Source organism: Pristis pectinata, chromosome 14, assembly GCF_009764475.1.
Source record: "Pristis pectinata isolate sPriPec2 chromosome 14, sPriPec2.1.pri, whole genome shotgun sequence".
In the NCBI taxonomy this organism is placed as follows: domain Eukaryota; kingdom Metazoa; phylum Chordata; class Chondrichthyes; order Rhinopristiformes; family Pristidae; genus Pristis; species Pristis pectinata.
Genome location: NC_067418.1, coordinates 10,371,207 through 10,385,880, shown reverse-complemented (window position 1 = coordinate 10,385,880; position 14,674 = coordinate 10,371,207). Strand labels below are relative to the sequence as shown.

Below are 14,674 nucleotides of genomic sequence, written 5' to 3'. Positions count from 1 at the left end.
CACCTTTCCTACATTACAGCAGTGAAGGCACAAGAGACTGCAGATGCTGAAATCTGGACCAACAAACAAGATGGTGTTGGAACTCAGCAGGCCAGGCAGTATCTGTGAAGGGAAATGGACAACAGATGCTTTGGGTCGAGACCCTTCATCTGGACTGAAAGATAGAGGGGAAATAGCCTCCATGTAAAAAAGAGAGAGGAAGGGATGTTGCAAGTGCCAGCAAGTGATAGGTGGACATCACTGCAAAACTACATTGGGAACCCTGAAAAGGGTGAGGAAGCTGCATGTCATTTTCTCAATTCCTTTTCAACTCCTTTCTGATACTTTTTGCCAACGATCTTTAATGCGTAGTTACTGACCTCCACCATCAGCGGCAGAAAGCACTGCTCCTCGCTCAGTCTACCACAACCTTTCACTTCTGTTAACTCTTGCCTCAACCTTCTCTGTGCCGACCAGAACAGCACCAAACTGAAAACACATCGCTGGCATAACTTTGTCGAACTCTTATGCACCATCTCTAGGACCTTGCTGTCTTTTAAAGGTGGTTTCCAGAATTGGGTGCATATTCTAGCTGATGCTTATTCAATAGTTTATCAAGATGCGATATAATACCCCTGCTACTTTACTCTCTCTTTTCCTAAAGTCAAATATGCCAGATGTTTTGTGTCTTCAAAGGTTTGTGTGTGAACCTCTAGTTCTATCTGTTCCTGCTTTATCCTTCCCCACCCCCAACTTAAGACTCTTACTTTCAATTTACATCATCATCTCCAGTCTTCCTTCCAAAATGCATCATTCCACACTTCTCTGCATTGAACATCATCTGCCACGTGGCTGCCCATTCCATCAGTTAGTCTGAGCCCTCCTGAATTCTGCTGCTATCCTCCCCACTGCTTAATTCAGTTCCAGATCCTCATAATGCTGGGCAGATATAGCAAAGGATTAATATTACCCTAGGACAAAGTCTGGTTACTCCATGTTAAAATTAGAAACTGAAATTGCTGGCAAACGCAGTTTGCTTCTCAAGTAACCTTCACTGTGCAGCAGCAGACACAAAGTGAATTCTGAAACCAGTCTATGTCTGGAGATTATTAAATATATTGTGCTCTCTCTCACCTTTCATCTCAAAGGTTAACCCATCCTCCCTTCATCAATTGACCTACAAACAGGGTTGTGAAAGCATTTCCCTCGCCTTTTGTTTCAATGCACTGAATGTGTGATAATTTTCTCGTGCAAAATGCATTTTGATTAGGGATCAGTGTCTTTGAACGATGGAGTTGAAACTCTGCAACAGCAAATTTTGCTTTGAACGGGCATTACTTGGCTAGCAGGACAATGGAACAGATGTTGCTAGGTAACTGTTGCTCTGCGTTACTGTCTAACTGCATTACTAAATAAGCGCAGCTAACAAAAAAAGTCTTTTATACACCATTTTGGTTACCATTTAATAGGACTCTTAGGGGCTTTACATAAGGGTATTTAAAACTGAAAAATACATACACACATACACAGTGTATTCTTGTATTTCATTCTATAGCACTCTGCTTTATGGCTAAGTGCTTATATGATTAAAATTCTCTGCACCACAATTTCAAAATGCAATTTCAAATAATTATTATATTGATCACCTAGATACTGTACAGCAAGGGAACAGGGATAGAATATAGTCCCACCCATTCTCCGCAGGAACGCTGTTAACAAACGCTATGAATGCAAGTCAAAGAGAAGACAATTGGCGACATGGCTGAGACATCCATAATTAAGGCTTTGATTTCAATTTGTGTAACTCAACTCATATCAATAAGCAGACTAGAAACACTGAAGAAAAAGGTGCACTGGGTGCACAAATGCAGACTTCGCCATGGTAGACACAACATTTTCCTGATTTCTGAAGTAATTGAAGGAAAGATGAAAGATATTAAATACCAAAGCAACATCTTGCATTTATTATAGCACCTGTAATGTAGACTAATATCCCAGGGTATCTGATGATGGAATTCAGTCAAATGAGGAGACATCAGAAGAACTGAGTGAAAACAGATTGTAAATGTGTTAAAAAAAAGGGAGAGATGGACAGGCGGAAAGGGGTAGACAGGAAATACCAGAACGTAAGGTGCACGGAAGTCTGAAGGTACAGAACCTATGAGTGTGTGGCAGGAAGAAGTTAGAAATTCAGAGAGAATTTATAATAAGATCCTAAATAAGAAAATAGGTGGGAACTAAAACTGGAGGCACTTGGGAACAAGAGGCCGACATGTTGAGTGAACTGGGGTAGAGCTGATGAAAGGCCACTCCTTCACTGGGGAGTTTATAACCTACATGTGGTTGGGGTGGTGTGTGGCTGTTCACACTCAATTGTTCTCCACCAATCTTATCTAAAGACAACTGACAAATTGCACTAAATTTTCATACATTGCTCAATGCAAAACCCTGCTGCAATAAACAATAGTTCCTTCTCATTCTTGGCATTCCCATCAGAAAATCGATTAACCACAAACAATTAAAAAAAAGACTTGAATTTTCATTACGTTATTCCCAACCCAAGGACAGGTCAAAATTCTTCACGGCCAATGAAATATTTCCGAAGTATAATCACTATTGTAAAACAGGAAATGCAGCTGCCAATCTCTGCACAGCTCACTGCTGTAAATTGATAATGACCAGATAATCTGTTTTAGTGATGCTGATTGAACAATGAATATGGGGCAGTGCACTGTGCTGGGTTAATCCACTGGGCTACAGAAAAACTGGCTACCTCCTTTAACAACAGGATCTTCCACATTTAAGTGGATTATTGAATTCTTCAACGTTGGGCATATTAGAGGAAAACAGGGTGTTATGCAAAAGCAGGCGTCAGTTCAAACTCACAAACATAGAAATAGTTATTCATTGGAAGTGATAAAAATGGCATTTTTAGTAGAAATTTATCTTTAACACTTTAATTTTTATTGGCAAGAAATCAGGACAAGAAACCCTAAATGAACCTATTCCTATAAATCTATTGGGGAAATTTTGACATTGAACACGTGGGTTTTGATTGGCGTACGTGACAATCTATGTGGAGGTGCACGTGGCCCTGAGCTTCTGATCACTTTAATTCTCTGCCCAGCTCTCACTCCAAGTCTGTCTTCAGCCTTCAATGAAGCTCAACGCAAGTTTCAGGACTGCTGCTAAGTTATAGCTTTCTGGATCCAACTCAGAGTTCAACCATTTCACATGCAGAGCAATTTTTTCACCAACAGTGCCTCAGCTAACGAGTTGAAGTGGGTGGGGCTCATGACTCAAACATTCTCATACATAAAGACAATTTACTCAGCAATCAGTCTATTTAAAGAACAGAGAAAATAAACCAGCAGCAACTCCCAGGACAACTTCTCCATAAAAATGCAGTGAGTGGAGAAGAGTTACATATAAATCATGTGCATAAAATTAATTTCAATTACTTACAGCAGAGTGGCCATTAAGATTGATTGACGATGGAATTACCCAATCCCATTTTGAATTTAGCTGATTATAACATTGTCCCCATCAGATTCTATTGTGTCATTTATACCTCCTCCAAACCCATCTGTTTATTGTTAAAACCTGAAAATGCTGGAAACACTCAGCAGGTCAGGCAGCATCTATGGAAAGAGAAACAGTTAACATTTCAGGTCAAAGATCCTTCTTTCCATTTATTCACCATCAGTCCTTTCTCTCTCTTCTGTTCCAGCCAAATCACAGACATTCCCATCCCTCCTTTCTCCCCCCCCCATCTGTTTTTGTCACACACCTCTAACTTATCCCAGTTCTGAACGAAAGGACCTTGATCTGAAACAAACTCTTTCTCTCTCCGCGTTTTCCACCTTCCCAGCACCTTCTCTCCAGAGTCTGCTTTCACCTGCCTAAGTATCATGAGGCTACACATCTCAGATTTTGAACCTTGGCCATCCAAGCTCCCTCCAGCGTGGAAGAGCCAGCAGAGAAAAGATGATAATGAAAATGAGAAAACATCTCATGCCAAAGGGAGAAGTACCTTCAAGGCAGTGCGTGTGTGCAAAAATGAGAAGGGGTGTACTTCCCTTGTCCTGGGAAAACGTTCAACCCACATCCCTCCCCTGTAAATAGGCACAAGTAGAAACAGGAGTAGGCCATTCAGCCCTTCAACCCTGCCCCTCCATTCAATAAGTGTCATGGCTGATTTGAACTGTCCAACTGGTGGTCTGTATACGCAACGAGCTGCCAGAGGAAGTGGTCAAGGCAGGTACAAGAACAACTTTTAAAAGACACATGGACAGGTTCATGGATAGGAAGGGTTTAGAAGGATATAGGCCAAATGCAGGCAAATGGAACTAGCTTAGATGGGCATCTTGGTCAGCATGGACCATTTGGGCTATGGAGCCGGTTTCTGTGTTGTACAACTCCAATTGCCATAACCATTAATTGCTGAATAGTCTGAAAATCTGCCCAGCTCACCCTCAGAAATTCTCTGACTCAGCATCCACTGATAACTGGGACAGAAATTTCCAAAAATCCACAATACCGAGAGAGAAGTGGTACGATATTGGTGTTGAGGTAGAAGATTGCCATCTTGTTTAATAGTGATGCAAGTGTTAGGGGGAATAAATGGTTTCCTCCTGCACCCATTTCTTCTGTTTCTTATAAGTCAGCACCTGAGCTCAGGGTCGAACACAAGTCTCTGGCACTTTGAGGTCACTAGGGGGCAGAGTTTTTTGATTTGTCAGCACTGGTCTCATTTGGACAAGTGGACAGTGTTTCATCGCATTCCTGATTTGTAACTTGTGGAAGAGCTTTGCGGTGTCAGGAAGTGAATCACTTGCCACAGGATACCCAACCTCTGACTTGTTCTTGTAGCCACTGTGTTTATGTGGCTGACCCAGTTGAGTTTCTGGTCAATGGTGATGGTATGGGGCTTGGTAATGGTAATGCCATTGAATGTCAAGGATAGGTGATTAGACTCTCTCTTGTTAACAGTGAAGACTCATGAACATTAAATGGCAACTCAATACCAAAGAGCCTGATCCACTGTTTATTTTTGTTTTAATTCATTCACAGAATGTTAATGTCACCAGTAAGATCAGATTTATTGCCATCTCTTATTTGACCTTGATCCAGGAGAAAACAAGAGTTAGCCATTTATGTCTCAGTAAGTCATAAGTGGGCAAAGTAAATTTTTATAAATTGGTCACCATTACCAAGGCAAGCTTCTCACTTCCAATTTTTTATATTATTACCTTAAATTAAGTTGTTCAGCTGCTGTGATGGGATTCAATCTCAAGTCTCTTGATCAACAGTCCAACCCTTTGGATTCCAGTCCACAATGCTGCAGTACCCCTGTCCTGGGTTTACTAATGGCTGACCTGCAAAATCTCTTGTGGTTGCCAAACACAGTTTGTCATGCCTTTCCAGGTCAGGACTGCTCCTGGAAGGAGTGTGAAGTCATTGAGTCATACAGCACGGAAACGGGCCCTTCGGCTCAACTGGTCCATGCTAACCAACATTCCTATCTAAGCTGGTCCCATTTGCCTGCATTTGGCCCGTATCCCTCTAAACCTTTCCCATCCCTGTACCTGTCCAAATTTCTTTTAAATGTTGTTAATGTACCCGCCTCAACCACTTCCTCTGGCAGCTCATTCCATATACTGACCACTCTCTGGGTGAAAAAGTTGCCCCTCACGTTCCTATTAAATCTCTCCCCTTAAACCTATGCCCACTAGCTCTTGGTTCCCCAATCCTGGGGAAAAGACTGAGTGCATTCACCCATCTATACACCTCAATTTTATACATAGGGAGAGCAGGCAACTTTCATTTGCATTGACAGTAAAACTGGATTTTTTTTGGAGGGAGGGGCATGCAGAGAGGGGATGTGCAAAAGAAACAGATAATTTTTTGTTTGAAAAGAGGCTCCGGGGAAATAACATTAGAAGTTTCTGGAATTGCTGTGTCAGGCGGAGTGCACAGTTCCCTTAAGGATTGTTTGTTAGGCTAGTCAACTAGGGAGCAGAAACAGACTCTTTTGGAATCTGCAACATGTTACCCAAGGAGGTGCTGGAGGCAAGGTATGCTCACAGCAGTTAAGTAGTATCCAGGCAAGCACTTGAATCCGCAAGGCAGAATAGGCTATAGACCAAATGTGAGTAAATGGGACTAGTATAGAAGAGAAGAATGGTCGGCGTGGAAATGGTGGGCTGAAGGGCCTGTAGCTTGCTGTACAACTCTGTGAGAAGCAAGACTGGGAGGGGCAGAGTGAAGCACTGAATGGAGTTTGGTTTGGTAGAGAACATGTATGGCTTACTTGCACTCGTCCCTCAGCTTGCATGTTTAAATTGACTCACGCGTACTTCAGGCTGTCAGATTACTTGTGGAGCTACAGGCCCTGAAAATTCAATCAGGCAGACCTGGGTATTAATGGATTGCCCAAGGCCACATCCTCCCCTGAATCTGCAACAGACATCCTATTTCTTAGGTAAGAAGCCATGGATATATATCATCCACAATAAATCTTAAGCCTGCTTTGTGGCAGAGCTATTACTGTTATGGCAAAATGCAGAGTCACAATTTCTGCACTCTGGCCTCAGTTGGGTCAAGGACAGGAATTGTCATTTTTCCCTTCTGTGCAACTGAACTTTTGAGTTAGTGAGTCTACTGGCTGGTATTTTAGAGCACCTTACAGCAGAATGTTTGAATGATAAAGGCTAATCATCTCCTAGAAATCATTTTAACACCACTTGATACCAATGAACTGATGAGCTATTCCATAATGTTATGCACACTATCCTGCCTCTAGTATGTGTGTGGCCTGGTGTATTATTATAAATTTCAATCGACACTTCAGCCAGTTTGATTACTGGAATAATTTTATTCCAGTTTTACCCAGGACAACTTTCCTGCTGATGTCACTGCTCCCCAACCCTTCAAATTAACACCTTCAGATCACAAATGCATTTTGTTTACCCAGATACAGGAAATGCACCTAATTCCTTTTTTAAAAAAATATATTTTAATGTCATGACAAGCCAGCAAAAGTTGAATGCTTCACAGAATGATGCCGTTTTGCTGGAGGCAGCTTTTAATGTTGGTCGTCACCATGTCAACAAATAATTCAACAGTGCAGAAATCCGAAAATAATCTGCAGTGTGGCAATGGAGGAGAAGAGGAGCAGTGGAAGAGAAGGGGGAAGAAAAACTGTATCAAGGCCATTCCACACATAAAACACATCATTTTGATTTAAAAAAAAGAGAGAAAAACTAGTTCAAGTCCTCGTCATGTGGCAAACTTCCCATTGCACACAATTAAATCCTTTTATGTCAGAATTTGCTGTTGCTTTATCAGATGCCCTTTATTGGGGAATCAATTATCCATCGAGTCTTTCCCACACCTTCTGAACATACAAACGAATTGGTAACAGGAGCAGGCCACTTGACTCTGTGAGCCTGCTCCCCCACTTAACAAGACCACAGAATCACACAGGCAGACAGCGTGGGAGCCCTTCAGTTCACTGAGTCCACACTGACAACTGTAACCTCAGATCTGCATTCCCACCTACCCTGGTAACTTTTCACCCCTTTGTTCATTAAGGATCAATCTACCTCCACCTTATCAATATTCAAAGGCTCTGCATCCACCACCCTTTGAAAAAGAGACTCCAAAATCTCAGCAGTTGCCAAAGTCCCACTTCAGCAAGGGTTAACTGACATGACATCACAATGAGTACCAAACTAGATTCGAGGGGTTGAATAAAGAGTTAAGAAGCGAGGCAACTGAGCAGTGGTTTTCTAGTATTTATTCACAGGATGTGAACATTGCAAGGTTAATTGCCCACAAACTGAGAAGCTTACTGGACCATTTCAGAATGCCCAATTTCAGAATGTTGTGGATCTGGGGTCACAGAGGCCAAGCTGAGTAAGGACAAATTTCCTCCCCTAAAGGGCATTAATGAACCATACGTTTTATTTATATATAATAATCCAACAGTTACTGACACTTCCTATTCTAGATTAAATTTAATTAACCAAATATTTTTATTTCGCAGCTGCCATGGTGGGATTTGAACTCCTGTCTCTGGATCAATAGTCCAGGCTTCTGGATTATTAATAACCACACTGACTCCATCACCCCTGCAGGCACAGCTTTTGGACATCTTATTAATTTCATTGCAACATAAATCAATTATACAATTAATCAAGTGCATGCTACTTTTTAAGTGAAAAAAAGTTTACAAGGATAATTGATTTCCTAACAGAAGGCAAATGAAAAGGCAACTGCTAAACAAATCATGTACTTTAAAAAGAAAACTAACCCAAATCCTAGACATCACAGGTGCTGTGCATGAACAATTAGAAGCCTCTAAACAGTCCACTGTCAGAGAAGCTCTGGGTAATTCTAATCAGGCAGAATGAAGTTATCCACAGTCAGTGAAGCAAAGTACAAACCAGGAAGCAACCGTTTGCATGAAATGTGTGTCTTTTGACAAAAAAAGACCAACCTATTTAGGTATCAAGTTTTTATGCCCTTTTCACCTAATTCTGTACCTTTCCTGCTGAAGTCACATGTTTAAATGTACTCAGGAAAGCAGCTGATAAAGTCCTCCATGACATGTAGAAAGTGCCAGAGATTGATGTTCATTTGCTGCCATTGTATTCCCATCAGACATTCTATATTCTGACACCAGAATTTCTAGCTTCAGGCAGCTTTGGTGGATGGGATTTGTACCCAAGGTTTTCATCAGTTAAGGTTCTACAATGACATTCTCAATAGTTTACTTTCTTCCAATTCCACCCTTCTCAGGAGCTGGTATTACGAGTTCCCCTAACATTTCATTTCTTGCCCGTACACTTGCCAGCTTAAATTCAGCTCTAGCAACACTCAAGAAACTACAATACCATCCAAGGAAAAGCAGGCCAATGAGTGATAGCCCATCCACCACATGAAACATTCATTGCCTTTGTCGTTGATGATCCAAGGTACAGTGAGTTGCATCTACAAAATACACTGCAGCACCCCACTAAGGCATCAACATTCCAAATCTTCAACCAAAAACACCCAAGGGCACATGAGAACACCAATGCATCAACATCCTCCTCTATGTCAGGCACCATCCTGATGGTAATAGATCACTATCCATTCATTGCCTGTGGGTCTAAATCTTGGAACTTCCTACCCCTGTACATTCATCACATGGTTTGAAGTGGTTCAAGCTGGTCATTCATGGGCATTAGGGATGGGCAATGTATGCCAGCCTTTCCAGTAATGCCCATATCCCATGAACTAAAAAACCATGACTGGCAAGAAAGAAACCTATAGGACATTGCAACCTTAAAAAACTACTTATTAACATATTAAATCTTTTTAATGAATTCTCAACTCACATTAAAAATTTATGTCACCTTTGAGGCAAAAACAAGTTATTTTTATATATTATTTAGCAGGCATGTCGACAGAGCTGCAAACATTTGGTGTGGAGACTTCAGAAGACTTCAACTTCCAAAGGAAAAATGTGCCAAAATATGGCAGCTCCTTTAGGACAAGCCAGAGAGTATAAAACAATTTTTGACAAAGAAATGCAAAAGATACCAATTATTATCCATTAAATATTGAAGTTCACTCATTCACTGATGTCCTTTGGAATGTGAAACCTGTCATATCTACCTAGTCTGACCTACATGCAACTCCAATCTATGAGGTGCTTGTGAATCCAAATGGACAAGCAAGTCACTTAGTTGTAAGACAGACTCTTCAAGCAGCTGGCTCATCGTCTCGACACAATCAATGTATTCTGGCCAACATTACCCATCGCCAAGTAGCAAAGGTCACCAGTTAAGTGACTCTGGGATAAAGTCATTTCACAGTATTATCCATTGCCATCCTTCAAACCACATTTCCAACATAATAAATATGATGTCTACACATGATGAAACCATGTTCTTAATCGAAATAAACCACAACTTTCTGCATGTTAGTTGACATCACAACCGCCAACACATGTCCAATCCACATAACATACGATTAGCATGTTTAAGAAGACGGAGCTTTCAATTTTAGATCAGAGCAAGATTAGAAAGTCGTTATTTACTAGGAAATAAAATTCTAACATACTGACTGATAATTACGATAAATCCTTCGCAAGGAGACCAAAGTTAGATAAATGCAAACTGGACAACTCCCGCTGAAGAAAAACAACTTGAATTTCCAGAGGAACCAGCAAGACATAGTCTAGAATGAGTCAAGTTCATCGTTGGCCTACCTCGATGAGAAAGTCACCCGTTCGCAGTCCTGCCTGCCAAGCCACACCACCTTCATCCACTGATTCCAAGTACTGGAGTGCAGGAAAGGCTGGAGTTGGTGTAAATTCCTCAATTGGTGTGTCAGCTGTAGTAGAGGCAAAAACCATCAGTGAGTCCACATGGGTTATGTTCAACCCCTCACTTCTTACAACAACAAAAAAAATAAAATGCACAGCTAAGTTTACATCTTGCCAATAATGCTTCCTTTAAAAAGAAATTAATTTGTGCTGCATTAGTGGAAGAGGAGGCACAGCAAATGTGCCTCTTGACACCTGACGAGGCTCCACATCTCAACAGCAGCTCCGTTTGCGCTCATTAACGCTGGCCCCATCCTCGCAAATAAGATTGAATCTGCATTTAAAGAAGGGAGTTGATGTCTCACCTTTCGCCCCGCGAAGCACAAATCCAAAGCCCTCATTGTCTTTCTTCTGCAGAATAACAGTTTTCTCTTCAATGATGCAATCGCTGTAAAGAGAATCCAGAAGATAGCGCCCATTACTAGACCCCATCACCGCCGCGACTTTCATAAGCCTGCTCATCGTTGCCGTTCCCGGGACAGAAACCAGACGAGATGGGTTGGAGGAGTGAAGGGAGGGGTTGGGTCTGGTTGGGGAAGGGCACGTTTAATCACAAATTGCCTCGGCGTGTCAATAAAAATAGAGGAACCCTGAAACAATAGCAAGGGAGAGGAGGGTTGTGAATGATGTGCTGAATGAATGAGTGATCACATGTCATCCGCGACTCGCTGGAGCAATGGGAATTGCGTGCGATCCGGATTCCGCTATCCTCCCACTGAGCAAGTACCAGGTGCATCTTCTGGGGAAACCACGGGGAAAGAAACCCGAAGGAAAGTGAAGCAGCATTTCTCTCCTGCCGCGACGGGTGACCAGCTCTGTGGATTTTTTTTTTGTCTGTGTTTTTTTTTATTCCCAGCGAGTGCTGCGTGCTGTGAGCAGCCCACTTCTCTAATAACGTGGTAGCTTTCTTGCCGTCATCAAGCAGGGTTTTTTTTCCCAAAACTATGATCATTACATAATTGAATTAACACCAGGAAATGTGCATTAAAGGGGGAGCGGTGTATAAATCACAATGCATTCCAAAGGCAAAGTGTAAACCACCCAAACAATACGAAACATTCGTTAGCGCAAAAAAAAATTAGGAATAATCCTAGTTTGCATCAAATGTTCAGCCCTTTCAGTAAATACTTTCAACCAAGTCTGTGACATTAATCCTTCAAAAGGCGTAAAAAATAATGCTTACCACATTTTCCAGTAACTGGATGAACATTTAAGAACCAGGGACTGGAACCAAGAATTGTGAAGTGGCTTCTTTTTTAAAAATAAATCTATTTGTGACTCGCATAAGCAAAATGAACTGAAAATTCTGTGCAATAATGTCTAGGATTCCATAAACTCATGCCAGATGCCCTTTTGAATGATGTCTACTGAATTGTAGAATGTCTTGTACAAAAGCAGGAAACATACAAGTTAAATATTGCTTTTTAATTCAGAAACAGTTGAGTGTTTTGGTTTAATGCAGCGTGGCTATTCCAGTGCTTACAGGGTTAGTCAAACTGTAATAACCAGACACAAAGTGCTGGGTAGGAAGAGCCTCAATTTCTTTCCCAGCCAGTAGCACCTGGTGCTAAATTGCAGCAATTGTTTTGGACAGCAGAGAGTTATATGCAAATCAAATATTTCACGTTGTATATGGACAGTGCAGTGGCATCCTATTGATAAAGAAGCAGCATGTCCTTAAAGGTTAGTGATGGCCTTAAAGGTACTGGTCTCTAAAAGTTAGATTGCAAGGATGGGTTTCACAAACTTCCCTGAAATTTACAGGAACATAGGTGTATGTTTTCAAGTTTCCAAAATATTAAGATGACTTCACAGAGGAGATAAGGAGAGGTTCTCTGCAATGATTGGGGTCTCCAGGACCAGAGACAGAATCTAAAAATTCAAGCCAATTCTTTCAAGAATCAAATTGGGAAACACATCTATACACAAAAGATGAGACAACTTTGGAATTTTCTTACATGCTATTAGTAATTTTACATCTGAAATTGATAGATTTTGTATAAGAAAAGCCAATAATGGAAAACCTGGAGTTAAGTCACAGATCTCACTCAAATTCTCTACTCTTACCCCTGCTCCTGTGTCTGTACCTTTCTAGGAGAAGTTTTTGTTTTCATGTGGAGAATTTCAGTGCAAGTTCATCTCATTTGGGGAAATCAATTGGCCTGGAAATTCAGAACCATACCAGGACTACGTTACATTGTCATAAGTGTAACCCTGTGAGCAAACGTTGAAACTTAGCCCCTATCAACTTACTTGTTTAGGTGGATGCTAAGTCGAAGTGCCCTAGCAAGATTCAGAGAGCAAGCAGGGAGCTCTTAATGTTTCTTCCTTTGTCAACAACATCATTGATTAGTTTGATCGGTAATTAACCTCATTGCTGTTTTTGGTCCGTGCAGTGAACAAGCTGGCTACAATGTTTGCCTGAAAAATAACACCTCTAAAATAAGTTGTGGAACATCTTGAGGGCAAATGTCTTCCTTTGAAAAAGGGCCATGGTGGCCATGACAAAGAGAGTAAATACGTATTGCACACCAAGTTATAATTTAGGGTGGAATCATTGCCATTATCAGTGGGGAAAGGAGATCTCTGCTGGAGAGAAAGGAAGAGAAGCCAGTTTGCTTTGTTCCAGGGCTACAACTGTCTAATTTTGCAGTATAGAATTGCCAAGGGAAAGTCATACGATGAGTGAATCTTTGACCTGAGATGATCAATTTGGTGTCAGGGCACTGATTCCTAACCATCAAAGACTGAAGTAGTTAATACCATGAAAGCAGGCACCCATTTCCCTCACTCTAGGTTAGAGCTGATGGTGGCAATGGAGAGGAATCACTCTACAATCTCACAGCTCCCTTCAGAACTCTGAGCTTCATTTATTAGCATGTTAGTGTAATGGTTACCACAGTAGGAATCTAGAAATATAGGTTCATATCCAACTATGGTAGTTGAGGAATTTAAATTTAATTGATTCAATAAATCTCTATGTAAAAAACTGTTACGAAGAGCTGACATGGTCATATAAACTTATCTGGTTTACAAATGTCCATCAGAGAAGGAAATGTACTGTCCTGTTCTGACGAAGAGTCTCCAGCCTGAAACGTTGACTCTGTTCCTCATCCCACAGTTGTGGCCTGAACTGCTATTTCCAGCATTTTATGTTTTTGTTTTAGATTTTCAGCATCTGCAGTTTTTTTTTATTTAATCTACTGTCCTGACTTGGTTGGCCTTTATGTGACTCCACAGCAATCCCATAACTGCCTTCTGAATGCTCTAACAAGGTTCCCAGGTAGGACAATTAGGGATGTACAAGTATAATGGAAAAAAAGCAGAATCTGCTTTAAGGAGTATCGGGATGGATGGTGCCCTTATTGCTTTGAGAAGACTGTGAGTTGCAAAAGATATTTCCATTGTCAGCATTTGGAGTTTGGTGAGATATTTAACTTGGATGACCAATTATTATTGGAGCGCAAATATATTCAGCCCCAGGATATCACTGCAGAACTTCAGAATTTGGGCAGTACAATGGTGTACTAGTAGTGCTGCTGCCTCACAGGTCCAGCGACCTGGGTTCAATCCTGACCTCCAGTGCTGCCTGTGTGGAATTTGTGACCACATGTGTTTCCTCAGGGTGCTCCAGTTTCCTCCCACATCCCAAAGATGTGCGAGCAGCTAAGTTAATGGACCACTGTCAATTGCCTCTGGTGTGTAGGTGAGTGGTAGGATCTGGGGTGAATAACATAAGTCAGGGTAGGATTATTGTAAATAGGTGCTAGATGGCAACATGGACTCGGTGGGCTGATGGGCCTGTTTCCATGGTTTTGCAACTTCATCAGGTCACTGTCCAAGGCCAAATCATTTTCAACTGCTTTTCTCTCACCTACACAAGGTTAGATGGAGGGGTGTTCAGCAATGATTGCATAGCATTCTGTTCCATTTGCAGAATAATCTCACACTAATGATCAGCAAGGCATAGTCAGCATTCAAGCTTGGATCAATGAGTGGCAACTAACGGTGACACCATTCACGTGCCGTGTCACGACCACTTCAACAAGTAGGAATACTGCCCTTGGTGTTCCAATGGCATTCATCACCATGAACACCTTCACTAACAATATCCGGGCTAGTCACATAAATACCGCAGCCTCAAGAACAGCTCAGAAATTTGCTGTCCTGTAATGAGTGACTCACTTCCAACTCGCCAAGCCCTGTACACCATCTACATGATGATGGGATGGAGTGCTTTCCTTATGCCTGGATGAGTGCAGCTCAACCAACATTTAACAAGTTCAACATCACCCAGGACAAAACAATCTGCTTGAC

The 14,674-nt window shown here is 41.5% G+C and overlaps 1 protein-coding gene across 2 annotated transcripts in view; it reads right to left on the bottom strand.

Annotated features, from left to right (window-relative positions):
- LOC127577696 (SH3 and multiple ankyrin repeat domains protein 2-like) overlaps positions 1-14,674 on the bottom strand; it is a 705,938-nt gene that overhangs the window by 282,525 nt on the left and 408,739 nt on the right. The window contains exons 1-3 of one of the 2 annotated variants that reach the window (XM_052029144.1): positions 11,085-11,213; positions 10,663-10,745; positions 10,241-10,365 (exon numbers count right to left, since the gene is read on the bottom strand). In XM_052029144.1, the coding sequence (XP_051885104.1) occupies positions 10,241-10,365; positions 10,663-10,745; positions 11,085-11,143 (267 nt within the window). In that variant the 5' untranslated portion in view covers positions 11,144-11,213. Of the gene's footprint in view, positions 1-10,240; positions 10,366-10,662; positions 10,746-11,084; positions 11,214-14,674 lie in introns of those variants that run through there. The other variant, XM_052029143.1, reaches the window with a different exon arrangement.